Genomic DNA, 17030 nt, shown 5'->3' on the forward strand with positions numbered 1-17030 from the left:
TAGCATGCCTTTTGCTAGTTCCCCTCATGCTAGCACCACTACAGGGTGCTAGCAATGCGCTAGCAATATTCTAGTAGTGACTGCTAGCTTTACTCAGTGGTTATGCTGCTACCATAAACTGGGGTAACATTGAAGGATTTTTCAGAATTTTTCATGCTTAGAGATATGAATGGCGGAGGTAGAGGAAATGTGTGTGGTGCTTTTGATAAAGCTATGTCAGCACTACGTTTTGGCGTTTACAGAAGTTGTCTACCGTTTTCCTGTAAGGCGCAAAAGCCAAAAGAAGTGAGTGCCCTTCAAAGTTACCCAGCGTTTGGGGTAACTTTGAAGGCTTCTTGAAATGTGTTTCGCTCAAGGTCAACAATTATCAAAAACATGAATATTCACTTCCTGGTCACTTTATAAGCGTCAAGTACCTACAAAATGATCCATATTCACAATTGAATTTAAGAAAAAGTGCTCCAAAATGATAATTTTAAATTTTTCTAGTTTTCAGGCCTTTTTCGTGCATTTTGGCCAATTTGAACGAATTTCATGATTTTTCAATAATTCAAATTTCCATAAACTAGAAACATTCCAGAGTAAGACACTACGTATAATTTCAAGAAGCCCTTGGTTTGTAAGAAATATACAGATCCGACGAGATATTAATATTAAATCATTGAAGATGCATTCACTCAATTTATGTAAGAAAAATCATTTAAAACTTGAGCGTAACGCTAACCTAAAATATATAATAAATCCAACCATAAACCGTCGTCTTCGACCCAGACTTTTCCAAGATATTCAGGTTTAAAATCCTGCCTCTTTAATTTTCATCTTTAATAATTATACCTGTTATCTTTTTGTGAAGTTAAAAAACTGAACCAAATAAATGGAATTGATTGAAAAAAAAATAATTTTAGAGCTGTTTTTCAAGTTTTTACATCATTTTCAACAAGTTTTCAGGCATTTTCATGCATTTTTGGTCAATTTTACAGTTACCCCAGTTGGAATATTATTTTTTTACTCCTCAGGGAAGAACTTTGGCACCTGAACAAATGCGTTAATTTGTAGTCGGGAGGTGTGCGAACACATCTATAATGTCACTTGACTCATTGTTTGAAAATTCAAAATTCCAGACACCAAGCTTTTCACATTAATTAAAATTAATTAAAACACCGATTTTTTTTACTTGCTTTTTTATTGGTGTTGGAACAACTATTTTAAAATGATAAAATAGGAAAAATAACTGCCAAAGTGTACTCTATCCATTCCTGGTGTCAGAATTGCTCCATTCTTCATAGTTCCACCTCCATGGAGCATAACGTGATAAAAAACCGCTCCCTTCAATGTTACCCCAGGTTATGGTACCATGTAACCAGCAAATTGCTGGCCTGCCTTTTGCTAATTCACCTCATGCTAGCACCATACCAGTTCTATGCTAGGATGAATTTTTCAATAAAATGTCTGCTGGCAAAGTGCCAACACCATTTTAACTGGCAATCTGCTAGTTGATTCCATGCCAGCACCGCGCTAGTGTTCTGCTACTAATGCTAGCATTCTGCTAGTAAAATTGTCAATAAGATAATTATTCTGCTGGGATTAACTAGTGTATGGCTAGTGTACTTTTCACTAGCTTATATCAAGCTAGCAACATGGTAGCTTTATGCTAGGAGAAACTGCCAGCATCGCTTGGTAACTATGGCGCTAGGATATAACTAGCATATTGCTAGCATACATTGTGCTAGCTCATCTCAGGCTAGCATTATGGTAGAATTTTGCTAGCAGGAACTGCTGGGATCACTCGATAATTATGGTGCTGGGATTTAATTAGCATATTGCTAGCATACATTTTTCTAGCTCATCTCATACTAGCAATATGATAGCATTTTGCTAGTGGGAAATGCTAGCATCACTCAGTAACTACAGGGCGAGGTTTTAACTAGCATATCCCCAGCATACATTTTGCTAGCTATCTCACATTAGCAATATGATAGCATCATGCTAGCAGGGACAACTGGCATTACTATTTGTAGATAATTATGAGGCGAGGGTTTAACTAGCACATTGCTCACATACATTTTGCTAGCTCACCCCATGCTAGCGATATGATAGCGTCCTGCTAGTAAGAACTGCTAGCATCACTTGGTAATTAAGGGGCAAGGATTTAACTAGCATATTGCTAGTATGCATTGTGCTAGCTCATCTCATACTAGATATATGATAGCATTTTGTTAGCGGAAAATGCTAGCTTCATTCGGTAGTTATGTTGCTGGCGTGTAGCTAGCTCATTGCTAGCATACTTCTTGCTAGTTTGTATCGTGCTAGTAATAAACTGGCATTTTGCTAGCATGTTATGCTAGTTCATTTCATGCTAGCATAACGCTAGTATCACGCTAGTTTCCTGCTACTCATACTAGGTGGGTGCTACTAATGCTAGCATTCTGCTAGTAAAATTGTCAATAGGGTTCAGCTGAACGTTCCCTTGTCAGACATCTTCGCTTTCTTTTTCAAACTTGAAATTTATATTAAAAATATTACCTCTCACTTAAATTTTAATGTTTTATTGAAACCATAAATCGCATAAGTATAAAATTCATTTCTTTTACTTCTCAAAATTCGGATTTTCTATGCATTTTAAATGTTTTGGCCTTCGTTTCGCTCGATCGAATTCGTTTCTCTTTTTCAAAATGAAGTACCAAAAATTTGAAAGGGAAAATAAAAATGTCTACAGATCCTATGAATTAGGCATATATCAATCAACAAAGCCATTCTACTTACTTATCTTTCATGTACCTAGTATCACTATTGTATTCAGCAAAAATGGTACATATTTCTTTCTTATTTTACAAAACCGTATAGCTTTGTCCTTGGTTTTCAGGTGACTATTTAATTGTGACATAATATACAAAAACATATCTAAGTACCCCATGGCAGATTGGAATAGCTATCGGAAATGATTACTTTGCTTTTTCAAAAATTAGATAAAATCATGACAATTTGCGTCATTTTTTTTTAAATCACAGGAAGCGCACAATGAGATATTTTATTAAATTATTATTCTGCTCGTGCAAAAGTTTGACAGCCAAATATGCATGTATTTAATGTGATGCAATACGATAAATTTATGTTGAAAAGTTTTTCAGTTCTTTAAAACAAAAACTTCTACTTGATGGTGAGTTCTGCATAATTATTTTACATGTACATAATTATTTTTTTTTTTTGACATTTTTTTTATACTGGGCGTGTATAATTGCCAGGATTTTTACGCCCAGTTTCGAATTTATATCTTTAAAATCCGAGATAAAATTTAATTACATACAAATTTTCATCATGAAAATACATATTTACTATTCGGCCAAAATAGTCAATTTCATCGTGTTTCCAGAGAAGTCCAATTAAGGAAAGAGGTTTATATTTTGCATCAAATCAGATCAATGAGAGAAAGTGCCATCTAGTTTAAGTATTTTTGTCTTAGGTATTGTTTTTAATTTATGCTTCAAGGTTTAAGTACCTATTGTGAATCCGGCCTGGGTCTAATACTCGAATAAACGTTTTCTATAATTATAATGAAATTCAATTTTTGAAATTTTGTAAGGATTAACCCTTTGGAGGTTCTCTAGGTTGTCGGGTTAGCAAATTGAATTGCGTTGATGAGTGTGATAGGGCGCCTTGCTCAATTGGTGAAATCACAAAAAAATTACGCTTTCGATAAAAAGTTTGGTTGGAAAATTAAAGTTTCCAAAAAGCACAAATGTGACATTTCCAACAAAAAAATTGAATAGGTACAAGATTGAACAAAGGTCATCTGGCAGTTCACAAATTCGGCGAGAATCTTGGCAATAATGCCTTTGTTTAAATAATGTAGAAAAGAAAGATCTATGTCGCTAAGAGAGGATTTTTATCAAGTCTTAAAATCTTGTCGGAAATCGGGCTGAAATATGACACAAAATTTGGCGAAATTGCGAGCTTTGTAGTGAGGATAACTAATGATAAAACAAATTTTGCTGTGATTCACCAAATTTAGCACAGAATTTTATTTCATTTTGTGAAAAAATAAGCATTTCATCACTTAATTGAATGTTGGAATTATGAAGATGAACATAGAGAGAAATAGTGAGCAAAAACACAAATCCATAGCGTTAACGAAATGAAAGACTGAACTCGCAAAAACTGGTTATTTTTTGCTTTGTGGCCCAATTTTTTCAAAAAAAATCACCCCTGATCCCTCAAACGGTTCTTTTGTGCGCCTTTATTTTTTATAAAATACATTACGATTATAGGTAGGTACATGAAACGAAGAATTCTTGTAAAATAGCTATCAAATTATGGCCTTTTTGCAGGTACCATAGATTTGTGAACTGCCGGATGACTTTGTTTCAATCTTGTTTTTTGATATTTTTTCTAATTCATTTTTTCAAGAGTGCTTTTGTTCAATGTTTTTTATCCATTTAAAAAAAATTCTGCATACTATATTCGATTTTTTTGTTGGAAATGTCACATTTTGTGCTTTTTGGAAACTTTTATTTTCCAACAAAACTTTTTATCGAAAGCTCAACTTTTCTGTGATTTGGTTAGTTGGGCAAGGCGCCCTATCACACTCATCAAAGCAATTCAATTTGCTAACCAGATAACCTCCAAAGGGTTAAGCGCTTACTTTTGGATTACCTACTTGATTTTCATTTGTTTCAACGCAAAATACTTCTGTGGCGGTTAGAATGCCTATCATGATTTACTTTTCTCTTTTATTCCAGATATTACCTATTATATCAATATGAAGCCATCCATCTGCCTAAATTTTGGTATAGTAACTTGGGAAAATTGATATTAAAAAATTAACTGAAATGGATTTTGATACTTTATATACCTGATTGATCAACTTCATGATTGCAAAGAGGATTATAAAAAAAATGTATTTCAACGGCCAGTCCTCAATCGAGTACGTTTCAATTTTTCTGATAATTTTGCTGGGCTTACAACCAGAAGGTGTAACACTGTTCTCCAGTCAGGTTACAGTATTCTCCGACAACAGTACACTAAAGTTTAATAAGTTGGCCGTATCTTATTCTTCAATTATTGTTGGTGCTGTTAACCATTTGTATCAATTATCACTTGATCTTGAATTGTTAGCGAATATTACAACCGGACCATTTTCTACAAATTTTTCAGTTACAAAATCTGGTTATAATGAGAATGTGAACCCCAAATCAATGGATAATCATAACAAAATTTTGCTGCTATATGAACAAAATGATACTTCACATTTGATAACTTGTGGAACCCTTCAGTTTTGTAGTATATATAATTTGAATGGTACAACAATGTCAGAATCAAACGTTATAAAAGTATTTGAACCTTTTGTGGCAAACACTCCTACTGCATCAACAGTAGCTTTTATTAAACATTTAGAGGATGCCAGAGAATCTGATATTGATGAAGGATACACTCTATGGACAGCGCAATCCTATAGTAACTTCACCCAGCCATTTCAAGTGCCAGCTTTTGCTGTGAGAAATTTGCCTTCTTTCAGATTAATTGATAATTCCAGTAAGATTTTATTTAATAGCAAATATCGAGATAAATACATTGTAAATTACATTTGTGCATTTGATTCTCCTGAAAACAACTACAAGAGCTACATTTTAACAACTCAGCAAAGTTCTGTAACAAAAACATCCCCATATATTTCAAAATTGATTAGGATTTGTGGAGGAGCTCTCGGAAGAAATCTTGTAAACAGGTATGCTGAGATTCCACTTGAGTGCATTGTAAAAGGAGAAAGACCGTACAATTTGGTGCAAGCAGCATATCTAGAAGATTCTGGTACTGGAGAAACTTTACTATTTGCGATATTCTCTCAGAGTGAAAATATGAACTCACAGAAACCAAATAACCGTAGTGCCATATGCATGTATTCACTGAAAGATATTGACAAACAATTTGGTAAAAATATAGAAAACTGTTTTCATGGAAATGGAAAGCCAGGGGTGGAATTTATATCACCTGGAAGACAATGTATAAAACATAGTATTCATAAGGGTTTCTGTTTATCAGGCATAAACATGCCCATTGGTGGGAATATTCCAATAAAAAGGCCTTCTTTGCTAACATTTGATGCGCATCTGACAGCAATTGCAACGAGACGTCCCTCAGAGGATTCACACATAGATGTGTTTGTTGGTACAAGTACTGGGCACTTGAAAAAGATCATTGTGGAGAATAGTACTAGTTCATGCGAGTATGATGATGTAACAATCGATGAACAGTCCCCAGTAAATGCGGATCTCTTTTTTTTACCATATGAGGAAGAGGATTTGCTAGTGATGACTGAACATAAGCTCACCAAAGTTCATTTAGAACCAGTGCCATACAGTTGTCCTGTGTTTGGTACTTATGATGATTGTGTACAATCCAACACAACATGCAATTACTGGTGCTCACATACTAACGAATGTACTACTACAAAATGTGGTTGTAATATGAGAATACGTTATTGGAAGTTGATGTTCAATTCCATAAAATCAGAAAATTTATCAATTATTGAGCCATATGATAATGTAGAGCATCTCGAACATGACATTTCAGCTGTGAAATTGAGATCCAGTTCAGATAAATTTTCTGAAATATTATTACAATTTAAAGAGTTTCTTCTTTGTGTGATTGCTGATGAAAACATCAACATTTCTTTTATTGCAAATGATGCTTTTGCATCAGGAAACGAGTATACAATTGACTGTAGTTTTCCGAATTCTTCACTAGCAGTACCATCTGGCAGTCATGATTCAAGTTCAACATTGTCGATTATAATTACTAATAAAAATATTCCATTTGTTTGGAGTACAAACATTTCATTGCATGAATGTGATGTGCACACTTCTTGTTTTGAGTGCACTGATTCGTTGTCTCCATGTTACTGGAGAATGGATGAACAGAAGTGCATGTTCAAGCACACTATAAAAAAACATAAAAAAACTGGTAATCATTCTAATATGCTCACCAACTCATGTCTGCATCCAGCTATTCCGACTATCTCTTCTTTTTGGCCAACAAAAGCCGCAGTTTTTGGAAAACTTGCTATCACTATTCGAGGTGAAAACTTGGGTTATTCATTTAAAGACATAATGAATCCAATTGACATGTCTGGAGTACCTTGTATACCAACTGACTATCAGTTTGAACCAATGAAGAAAGTAGTATGCTTCATTGAATATGTCAATGCCCTGAATGTTCCAAGGCCAGTGGAAATGATAGTCAATAATGTGTTGGCAAAATCCAGAGAAAATTTTACTGTATCATATCCTGTAATTAATTTAGTTTTTCCCCTTTCAGGGTCTCTATCTGGTGGTACTAAACTAACTATTGAAGGTGAAAATTTGGACATAGGAAGATCGATTTCGGTTCATATTGGTGGATTACCATGTCACATATTTTCAATTGATACTGCTAAAATAGAATGTATCACTTCTTCGTGTAACATATGTCATGAGTCATCAATGACAGTTGCTGTTAGAATAACATATGACCTTGACTCATCTTGGAAAGATGGTCTTTTATTCGAGTACACTAACAATTATGACCATGATGTTGATGGGTTCAACATGAAACCAAAAAGTATCCCTGCTGGTGGCATTGCTATCAAAACTGGATTTAGAGATTCTGCAGATACAAGGAAAACGTACTTCATTCAATGTGAAAAAAGTTCTTTCAATGGCTCATGTGAGATGCCACCTGAGTCTTCACACATAGTCTGTAAGTCTCCTTACATTCCAGATATCAAAAGTGACTCAATAAATCCAAAATATCCCTTGCCATTGCATTGCTCAGTTATTCAGATAGACAGTAGTGATTTATACAGAAGTGTTGTAATTGGCGATGTTCTTGTGTCTTTATATCCTAATCCGGAATTTCATAATTTTTCAACCAAATATGAGAAGTTCACTGGAACTGAGTTCATCATTATCAAAGGAAATAATATAGATAAATCTTGTCAAATAATGGATATATATGTAAAGGCTGGAAACCATAGCTGCACTATAATTTCATTGTCTCTGAATGAAATGATTTGTATTTTTAGTAGGCTCAACTCAACTCCATTCATATTTAGAGATAATTTAGATGAATTACATGACGAGTGGAAACACATTCGACTTATAAATGGGTCAGATGATTTCGATCAAGTACACGAAGAATTGAAGAAAATTGAATTTATAACTGTGTCAATTGGTGATTATTTTGAAGAAATTGTTTTCAAAGCAAATACATCTACAAACAATTCAGCGAATTCTGCTAACAATTCATCAGTCACACTTATAATTTATATTGTAGTTACAGTATTAATATTTATCCTCATCTTTATCATAGTGGGTAAATTATGCTTAAAATATTCGCGAAGAATGAAGCAAATGCAACGAAGAGTGAATAAAATGGGCATGGATGCAATCTCCATGAGACAATGCATAAAGCAAGTGACTGTAGAAAACCAAATACAATTGGATGGACATCTGGCAGATGTGCTGGTATGTATTGTATTATGAAACTACATTCATCACAAAGGTATAAACACTCATGTTCAGATATTGAAATCTTAAGGCAGTTTTCATAAGTTTAAAAATATTTTTATTATTTTTTTTTTTAGAATTTACCGAATGTCACAATTGAAGTTAATGCTTCATATTATGGAAGTCCCACTACTGAAATGGCCACAGCTATCGAATACCTTTTACCACTTGATGAGGAGTGGGAATTTCCAAGAGGTGACTTGACTCTAGGAAAGCACCTGGGGGAAGGCGAATTTGGACAAGTTGTTCGAGGGGAAGCTGTTGATATCTTGGAAGAGAATGTTACAACCACTGTCGCAGTTAAAATGTTGAAAGGTTACCTATTTTCTCTTAATTTCATTTCAATACCAAAATGGCACTTGCAGCTTATACACAGTTTGGCATGTTGCCAGTTTTGCATGGTTTTTGAAGATCAAATTTTTCAGATTCCCATTCAGATTCAGATATGATTGATTTAGTTAAAGAGATGGAAATATTGAAATTAATTGGAGCTCATGAAAACGTCCTTCGACTTCTTGGCTGTTGCACGCAGAATGGACCATTGTTGATCATTACTGAATTTGCTCAATATGGCAATTTATTGGATTTTCTTCGGAAGCGTGTTTATTTCATTTATCAAAATACATCAGAAATATTGGCTGAACAAACTTTACTAACCTTTGCTCTTCAAGTTGCAAGAGGAATGGAATACCTGGCATCTAAAAAGGTCAGTGAATAGGCTCACATGCTCCAACATTTCTTAGTATTGTGTTCTACTCACCTAATGTTGTGTGATTAGGTAGTTATTTTTGATTAATACATATGTATGAATGGATCAATTTTTAGTGCATACACAGAGATCTTGCTGCCAGAAATGTTCTAGTATCTCATGATTTTGTGCTGAAAATAGCTGATTTTGGGTTGGCCAGACATACTCGAAATAAAGATTACTATAAAAAGAAAACAAAGGGTAGGCTGCCAGTCAAGTGGATGGCACCAGAGGCATTAACGCATTTGCAGTTTACTACTCAATCTGACGTGTGAGTGAATCCGTATCCTAAGTACATATTATTTGAGCTTATCTTTTCATGTTTCTCAAATGAGTCCCTTCTAATTCATTCAGGTGGTCCTATGGAATATTATTATGGGAAATACTGACTGTAGGAGGTGTCCCCTATCCTGCATTTACAGACATGAAAAAACTAATCAGGGATTTGAAATCAGGTTACCGCTTGGAACAACCTTCTAACTGCTCTTTGAAAACGTAGGTGTTATTTATTTCAACTGATTTCTTACCTATTTTAGAGAGATAATTTTTTGGAATAACAATTTTTGGTTAATTACTAAGTATATATGTAGTTTATTCTTGTGAGAACTTTCATTCATTTCTAAACCAGTTTTTTCATTTCGGCATTTTGTTTCTCAAATGTATTAGGTACTTTCTAAAAATAATGTACAAAAATGGATTAAAATTTGTCTGCATCATAGTCATTCTAGCATTAAATCTATTGGTATTTATGAAAATACCTACCTATTAAAATGTCACTTGTTGAGCTATTTTTGTTGCAGAGGGATAGGCCTACAATCCAACATATCATTTGAGTAATTACCCATCAAAAACATTTCATTATGATTTTCAAAATTTGTACAGGTACAATTTAATGCGTGAATGTTGGCATTCCTTACCTGAACAACGCCCAACTTTTTCTTCAATCGCTGAAGAGTTGTGTGAAATGATACCGAGTGAAGTGCTTGATCAACATGCATCCAAGATCTTCTGGTCCAACAGTGACGAGTCCCACTCAATCAATACTGAAAACGAGTGCAACTCTAGCAATACTGAAAGCGAGTACTACTTTACCAATACTGAAAGCGAGTACAACTCCAGTGATAATGAAAATGAAGTTGACAATTTATTATTGTTACTGTAATTGATAACAATTCTGGTTTAAATTTTGCTAAAATTAAGCTCTGATTTATATACTATTCATTTATTTCTAAAATATTTCTTAGATGAATAAGTACCTACTTAAGTATCTGATGAGTGAGTGTTTTCACAAACTTGTTAGGAGGAAAATTTTTATTAATTTTTTTGTTTTTTTGAGTAAATGATAGTGATATTACCTGGGTTATCGTTATGTCGATTTTCAGGATATTTAAAAGTACATACATCATTTGACTAACCAATATGGCTTCAAGTTTTGGAGGAGAATCAAACATTTCTATTAAGACTGCTTTTAGGTCTATGTATGTAGGTAATATTTTTGGCATCCTAGAAAATTTCAAATGTGAGGATCTTATCAACTCTTTTTTTTGCAATTTTTATTATAATTTGCTGAGGCCCATTTTAATACGTAGCATAACACTTTTTCTCAACTTACTTGGAGATTGACTCATTTCAATCTCAAAATTTGTCAAAAACCCTCAGAAACATTTTAATGTATTCCTCTTTTTTGGGCTCAAATTCATCGGAAATGGTAAAAAAAAAAATCTCGAAACTTTAACCCACTTTGATAAATTGCAAATTCTCTTTTAAATAATTAACAAAGGGCTTCTTTCATTGTACGATTATGAAAATCCAGAATCAACTTTTCTGACTTCTTACACCCACATCTACAAGAATTGAAACCAATATTCAAAGTTTGAGTTTTTTTTTTTTTTAGAAAGCTATCACGTAAGGCTAATTTATAGTTTATCGCAACATAGGTATTATTCTTAAGTTGGTATAGATTTATGCATAAGTAGGCATATTCTGCATTCTTAATGAACTTATCTCTTCATAAGATGTTGTAGAATTTTGGAACATTTCATTAAACATGTGGGTGAATCCTGATAGCAGGGCTGGTGAGAGCCCATGCAGCCTGGGGCAAAGATCATGTTAGGTTCCATTTCTGAAGCAGAAGCTATATTGACTATTGAGGTTTTCGTGTTTGTTTTTGTATAGACTTTTGAAAATTGATTTTAGAGACCAGAATTTTATCCATCCCAAGGTTATTCTTCGGTACCTATACTTCTTTTTCGATCTCATTTTCAAAAGAAATTAATTGTCCCAAATATATTATATCTTCAGTAATTCCCATCACCAAAATTTTTAATAGCTGTGTCCTTCCTAAAATCACCTGTGGCTCCCAAACGTGGTCCCTGATAAAAAAGATATAGAAACGATTAGAAATCACACAAAATTTGATGGAGAGACCCATGCTTTGGATTAAACTAAGGGATATAAGGACGGTGAGGTTGTCAAAAATTAAAAATACTTTTAATGATTTTAGAATTGTACCTACTGTGAAGAGGATTAACTTATGTAATTAGGCTGGTCATGTGACAAAACTGTTGGACCCCATGTAAAACAGTAAAAGAGAAAAAGGTAACAAGAGGTGAGGTGGAGGGATTCAATAGCAAATTTCATCAAAAACAAACTACATTATATGAGAGTGTGTCACAAGACCGTACTAAATGGTACAGGTTGAGTGAGACCTTTGGCCAAGATATGGGCATCTGATGTGTAGGATTTATTTATTTTATTTTTATTTTTAATTTTACTTTTTGGTAAGTTTACTTATAATAATTAATGTTGTACACTTGGTACACTTGATCAAAATAAAGGTGTTTATTAATTTATTCAGGCTGTATTGAGGTTTTTGTGAGGGAAAAAGGGTGATGCCAATTGAAAATTTGTCGACTGATGTGGGAGAAAAATATCAATTTTGCCAATTATATATACGTAATATTCACATGACTTATGAAATGAACATATTTTTCTTTTTTGGATTTTTGGAGTGCCTCAAAATATGAAATTTATTTATCCCAAAACGAGAAACAAATTTGCCCGAGCAAAAGGAGGGCGTGAACTTTTGAAAATTTTCATTTCGAGATGCCTAAAAACGAGGTTTTTATGCGAGGAGTTTATCTTTTGGTTTTCAAAATTTTAGAATTTGAATTATGTTTTTTTTATAGAATGTTTAATTTTGAAAAAAAAAGATATCAAGCTCTCACAGATAATAATGATTCAGACCTTTTTTTTTTTTTTTTTTTAGAATTGATTAGGTGTAATCATGATAATGTCGACTTTTCCACAAAAATCGCAGGAAGTTCAATCTGTAACATATAAAAATAACGTTGGTCGTCGTCCGTACATGTGCCACTTTTTTATAAAAATTTCATTTGTGATAAAATTATTCATTGAAAAAATAGAGGAAAAAAACAAGAACGACTGTTTTGAAAATAATCAACTTTTGGGTGAGTTCTGACTTATTTTTAATTATTTTGTAGATTATTGCTTTATGATCAAAAACGCTTCTAATTTCAACTACAAATAACATCATATAGTAAACCAAACCAAAATTGTAGAATTTCGACTTAAGTAGTAAATTCTATTTCTAAATCAAGAGCTCAGATAGCCAATAAAACCGTCATGGAAGCTGTAGCGAAATACGATTTCAATTCAGATAATCCCGGTGATTTAAGTTTCAGAAGAGGAAATGTATTGAGAGTAAGAAAAATGATACCTACATCAGTCTAAGGATTTACCTATCATAGGCCTACCTATACCTGATTTACAAATCGTTTCACGTTTAGGTTTTAAATATGGAAGACGATGAGAATTGGTTTATAGCAGAACTCGAAGGAAAAGAAGGAGTAATCCCCAGCAATTATATTGAAATGAAAAATCACGAGTAAATTTAATTTTTTTCTTACTCCGTTTTCATGTAGGTACTTTATGATTATTTAAATGTGCCTATCGTATTTTTATAGTTGGTATTTTAAACGAGTTACGAGACAAGATTCTGAAAAAATTCTACGCAATAAACCTCTAGGAAGTTTTTTAGTCAGGAAAAGTGGAACGCCTCTCAAAGATTATTCCATTTCAGTGAAGTGAGTAAATTGAGACTCGATTTGAGCTGTTGTACCCTTAAAACGATTGTTCTATAATATTGAAATATCGCAGATGCTCCGATAAAGTACATCATTTCAAAATAATGCGTGATCCGCAAGGAAAATACTTCTTATTGTTTGTGAAATTTCATACCTTGAATGAATTGGTGGAATATTACAGGACGGCGTCGGTATCTGAATTGGAAGACGTAAGATTACGCGATTTGAATTTCACCGATGAGGTAAATAACGTAAATGAATACATAGGTACTCTGATGATGAATTTTTCTCATCTATGTACGAATTTGGCTGCACAACAGTGCAACAGTTTATTTTTTTATTTTTTCAAATTATAAAATGAATTAAGACTTGCCATTTTTTCAAAATAGAAAGTTAAAGGATATCTCGACTTCCTGGAGGACGATGAGATAGAGGCATTTGATCCTTCCAGAGCTGACATGATCACTGTGACTGATGGTACAGATAAAAATTAAGAGTTGAAAGTAACTCTGCCTCCTTCTTTATGTCAAATTGTAATGTTATTTTTGATTTATTCATCATGTATGTACTTATATGTAGATAACTTGTATATTATGCTATTTAGGTGCATAAATTTTCGAATATTGGCTTTAAAAAAGTTTAGGAGAAATCAGTTTTTTCCCAAGTTAATGGAACTATAATTAATGTACATCTAATTTTACAATATCTCGTTTGGCTTTTAAAAACTCGAAAAAAATTGCGATAAATCCTTGTCATTTTGTTGGAACACGCTACAGTTACGATAATTGTATCATTTTTATCAAAACATGAGGGGAAACCATTATCTGTATGATTATAAAATCACACAACGTACGACGAGTATTTGCTGAAATTACTTTTTATAATACATAGGTAAGTGGTCGATTGTTTTAACAAGGTACCTATCCTTTTAAACGGGCATTCTCCGATTTTGATGAAACCAAACTAGATTGAAAGAACATGTTCTTAAAAGTAGGGCTAACGTAAATTCCAAGTCGTGAAGTTCATATTTGGATTTTTATCAAATATTTAAAAATTCAAAAATTTCAAAAATGGTACTGCCCAAGAGCTTTGTTTTTTTGTCAAAAATCGCCAAAATATCCTTTTCATAAAAATTTCCATCTCTTGCTGTTTCTCTAACCAGGGAAAATCTTGAGGTGTCACACTCCGATTTGAACGGGACTGCGATTTTTGGAAAGAGCATAGTCTAAAACCCCCAAAACCAAATTTTCAGCTGTCCAAGTTCATTTTTCGATTTTTGGCGAATTTTTGAAAATTCAAAATTGACTGTTTTTGGCGATTTATGCTATTTTTTAAAAGTACGTACTTGATCAATGAAAATGGTCGAAATAAATCCCAAAACTAATATCAATTACGCAAATCCAAATTTCACCATTTCCAGCCATTCTGGAGCCTCCAGCGCGAGTTTTCAATTTCTCCAGAATTTTGAATTTGCTTCAGAAAGCGTGAATATGAAGTTGGGCAGCTAAAAATCGAGTTGTATATTAAACTCGACCTGTTTAACGAGTTTATCCACATTTGAGCCGATTTTGATAGTGGCACCTCAAGAGTGGTTTTTTGAGGTGTCACTCTCGCTCTAAATCGGCTGGAAATGGTAGAATTTGCGCTCCGGGGGTTACTCCTTGAAGAAATACTGCGATTCGCACAAATTTAAAAAATTTCCTCACAAACGGTTATCTTTTGACTTTTTGGATTTTTTAATTTTGAAAAAAGCTGGTCAAAAAACGACTCTTGAGGTGTCACCCTCAAAATGGACTCAAATGTGGATAAACTCGTTAAACAGGTCGAGTTGCATACTCACGCCTTCTGGAGCAAGTTCAAAATTCTGGAGAAATTGAAAAATCGCGCTGGAGGCTCCAGAATGGCTGGAAATGGTGAAATTTGGATTTGGGTAATTAATACATTAGTTTTGGAACTTATTTTGACCATTTTTATTGTTCAGTAGGTACGTACTTTTTTTAAAAAAAAAAGCATAAATCGCCAAAAACAGTCAATTTTGAATTTTCAAAAATTCGCTAAAAATCGAAAAATGAACTTGGGCAGCTGAAAATCTGGTTTTGGGGGTTTTAGACTGTGCTCTTTCCAAAAATCGCGGTCCCGTTCAAATCGGAGTGTGACACCTCAAGAGGTTCCCTTTAGGATTGCAAAAAATTCTCATTTTTTGGCTTTTTTTTATAATTGCCAAAAATATATATTTTTTGCTAAAATTTTCGTATTCTTACTTTTTGTCAAAAATTGTCTACAATTTTAATTTTTTTTACCAAAAATTTCCAATGTTACACTTTTTAGCAGAAACTGCTGAAAAGTTTCGCTTTTTTGCCAAAAATTTTCAGTAAACTCCACTTTTTATGCCTAAAATTGTAACTGGTCTCGTTTTTTCCTAAAAATAGGTGAAATTATTCTGTTCCTTGGTTTATAAAATTATGATGGGTTATTGTTGGATACCTCTGAAAAAATTTTCGAGCGAAAAACCCGCCCCATCCCGCCCTTCTTTTGTCCTGTTGAAAAAATGTTGTCTGGTTGGGATACTTTTTTTTTTGTTTTAATGATTTTATTTAACGTCGCTCGACCTTTCGATCATTTGCGAGATTATACGTATTTCCCTTGTAAACAAAAACATAGGTAATTATTTAGGTAACATGATGCTCAATTTACTTGACCAATTTTCTTTTTTTTTTACTCTAAAGGAACCGCTTAAATTTCAAAGCTGAAATCTCTTCAATTGCCTGTATTGATGTTGATCTAAATATAAAGATGATTTTATTGAATGAATTATCTGCATTGTTTCCAATTCTATTGTACTTTCGTGGAGTATCGACTTGAAAGTACCTACTATACTTAATCCTATTTTGAAGTTGACGTTATTCGTCATTTTTGAGTCGTATCTAAATTAAAAATAAAAGTGAAACATGAATGACGTTGTACTCTATTCTCATTTTTCAAGTCCTAATTAATTTTTTATTGAAAATATAGAACGAAACTCTCGAAAAACGATGTCATGTACGCGATGACGAGCAATTTTTCGCTATTTTTTATTCGAATTGTATATTTAACTGTAAGCGTGTATCTGAATTTGAATGACAGAGGAAGGGTATGAAATCTGCATGAGCTCTGCAAAAAATTCTGAAAAATTGTGCAACAAATCCACCAAAATACCTACGCTCGAGATGATACTCATCCTAATTTGTATTATTCTGTTTTTCATTAAAAAATAAGAAAAAGTCGGGGTTCAATAAAAAAAAAACAAAAAAAAACAAGATCGTAAAATTTTAAGAATGATTATAAAATTCTATTTGGGCCATTTTTATTGAGTTTTTCCAAACCTGAAAATTTTTAAAAATGACCTAAATTTGAATACAATATTTTAAAAGTTGAAATAATTAATGAGGAATCGAAATAAATACTGTGTTCTGGAAGCTTTCTTCACTTTTTACCATTAAAATTAGTACTAGAAGTCTGTAAAATATTACAATATTAGTGATAGCTAAAATAAGACCCTCATTTCAACATGAGTAGTCACCTATAGATTCTGAACTCTGAATTTTAAAACAAATTTCAGCCTCCTTATATTTTCTCTACTGGATTTTGTTTATTTTA

The 17030-nt window shown here is 33.1% G+C and overlaps 2 protein-coding genes across 2 annotated transcripts; both read left to right on the forward strand.

Moving 5' to 3' along the window:
• Positions 1-1249: 1249 nt before the first annotated feature.
• LOC135847640 (plexin-A4-like) lies at positions 1250-12159 on the forward strand. Its single transcript, XM_065367274.1, has 6 exons — positions 1250-8498; positions 8618-8855; positions 8966-9246; positions 9366-9559; positions 9643-9783; positions 10171-12159. The coding sequence occupies exons 1-6, from the start codon at positions 4866-4868 to the stop codon at positions 10448-10450; spliced, it is 4767 nt and encodes a 1588-aa protein (XP_065223346.1). The 5' UTR covers positions 1250-4865; the 3' UTR covers positions 10451-12159.
• Positions 12160-12882: 723 nt separating this feature from the next.
• Positions 12883-16347, forward strand: LOC135846739 (growth factor receptor-bound protein 2-like). Its single transcript, XM_065366007.1, has 5 exons — positions 12883-13011; positions 13098-13195; positions 13275-13394; positions 13468-13636; positions 13784-16347. The coding sequence occupies exons 1-5, from the start codon at positions 12934-12936 to the stop codon at positions 13886-13888; spliced, it is 570 nt and encodes a 189-aa protein (XP_065222079.1). The 5' UTR covers positions 12883-12933; the 3' UTR covers positions 13889-16347.
• The last annotated feature ends 683 nt before the right edge of the window (positions 16348-17030 follow it).

The sequence above is a fragment of the Planococcus citri genome, chromosome 5, assembly GCF_950023065.1.
Source record: "Planococcus citri chromosome 5, ihPlaCitr1.1, whole genome shotgun sequence".
Taxonomy (NCBI): Eukaryota; Metazoa; Arthropoda; class Insecta; order Hemiptera; family Pseudococcidae; genus Planococcus; species Planococcus citri.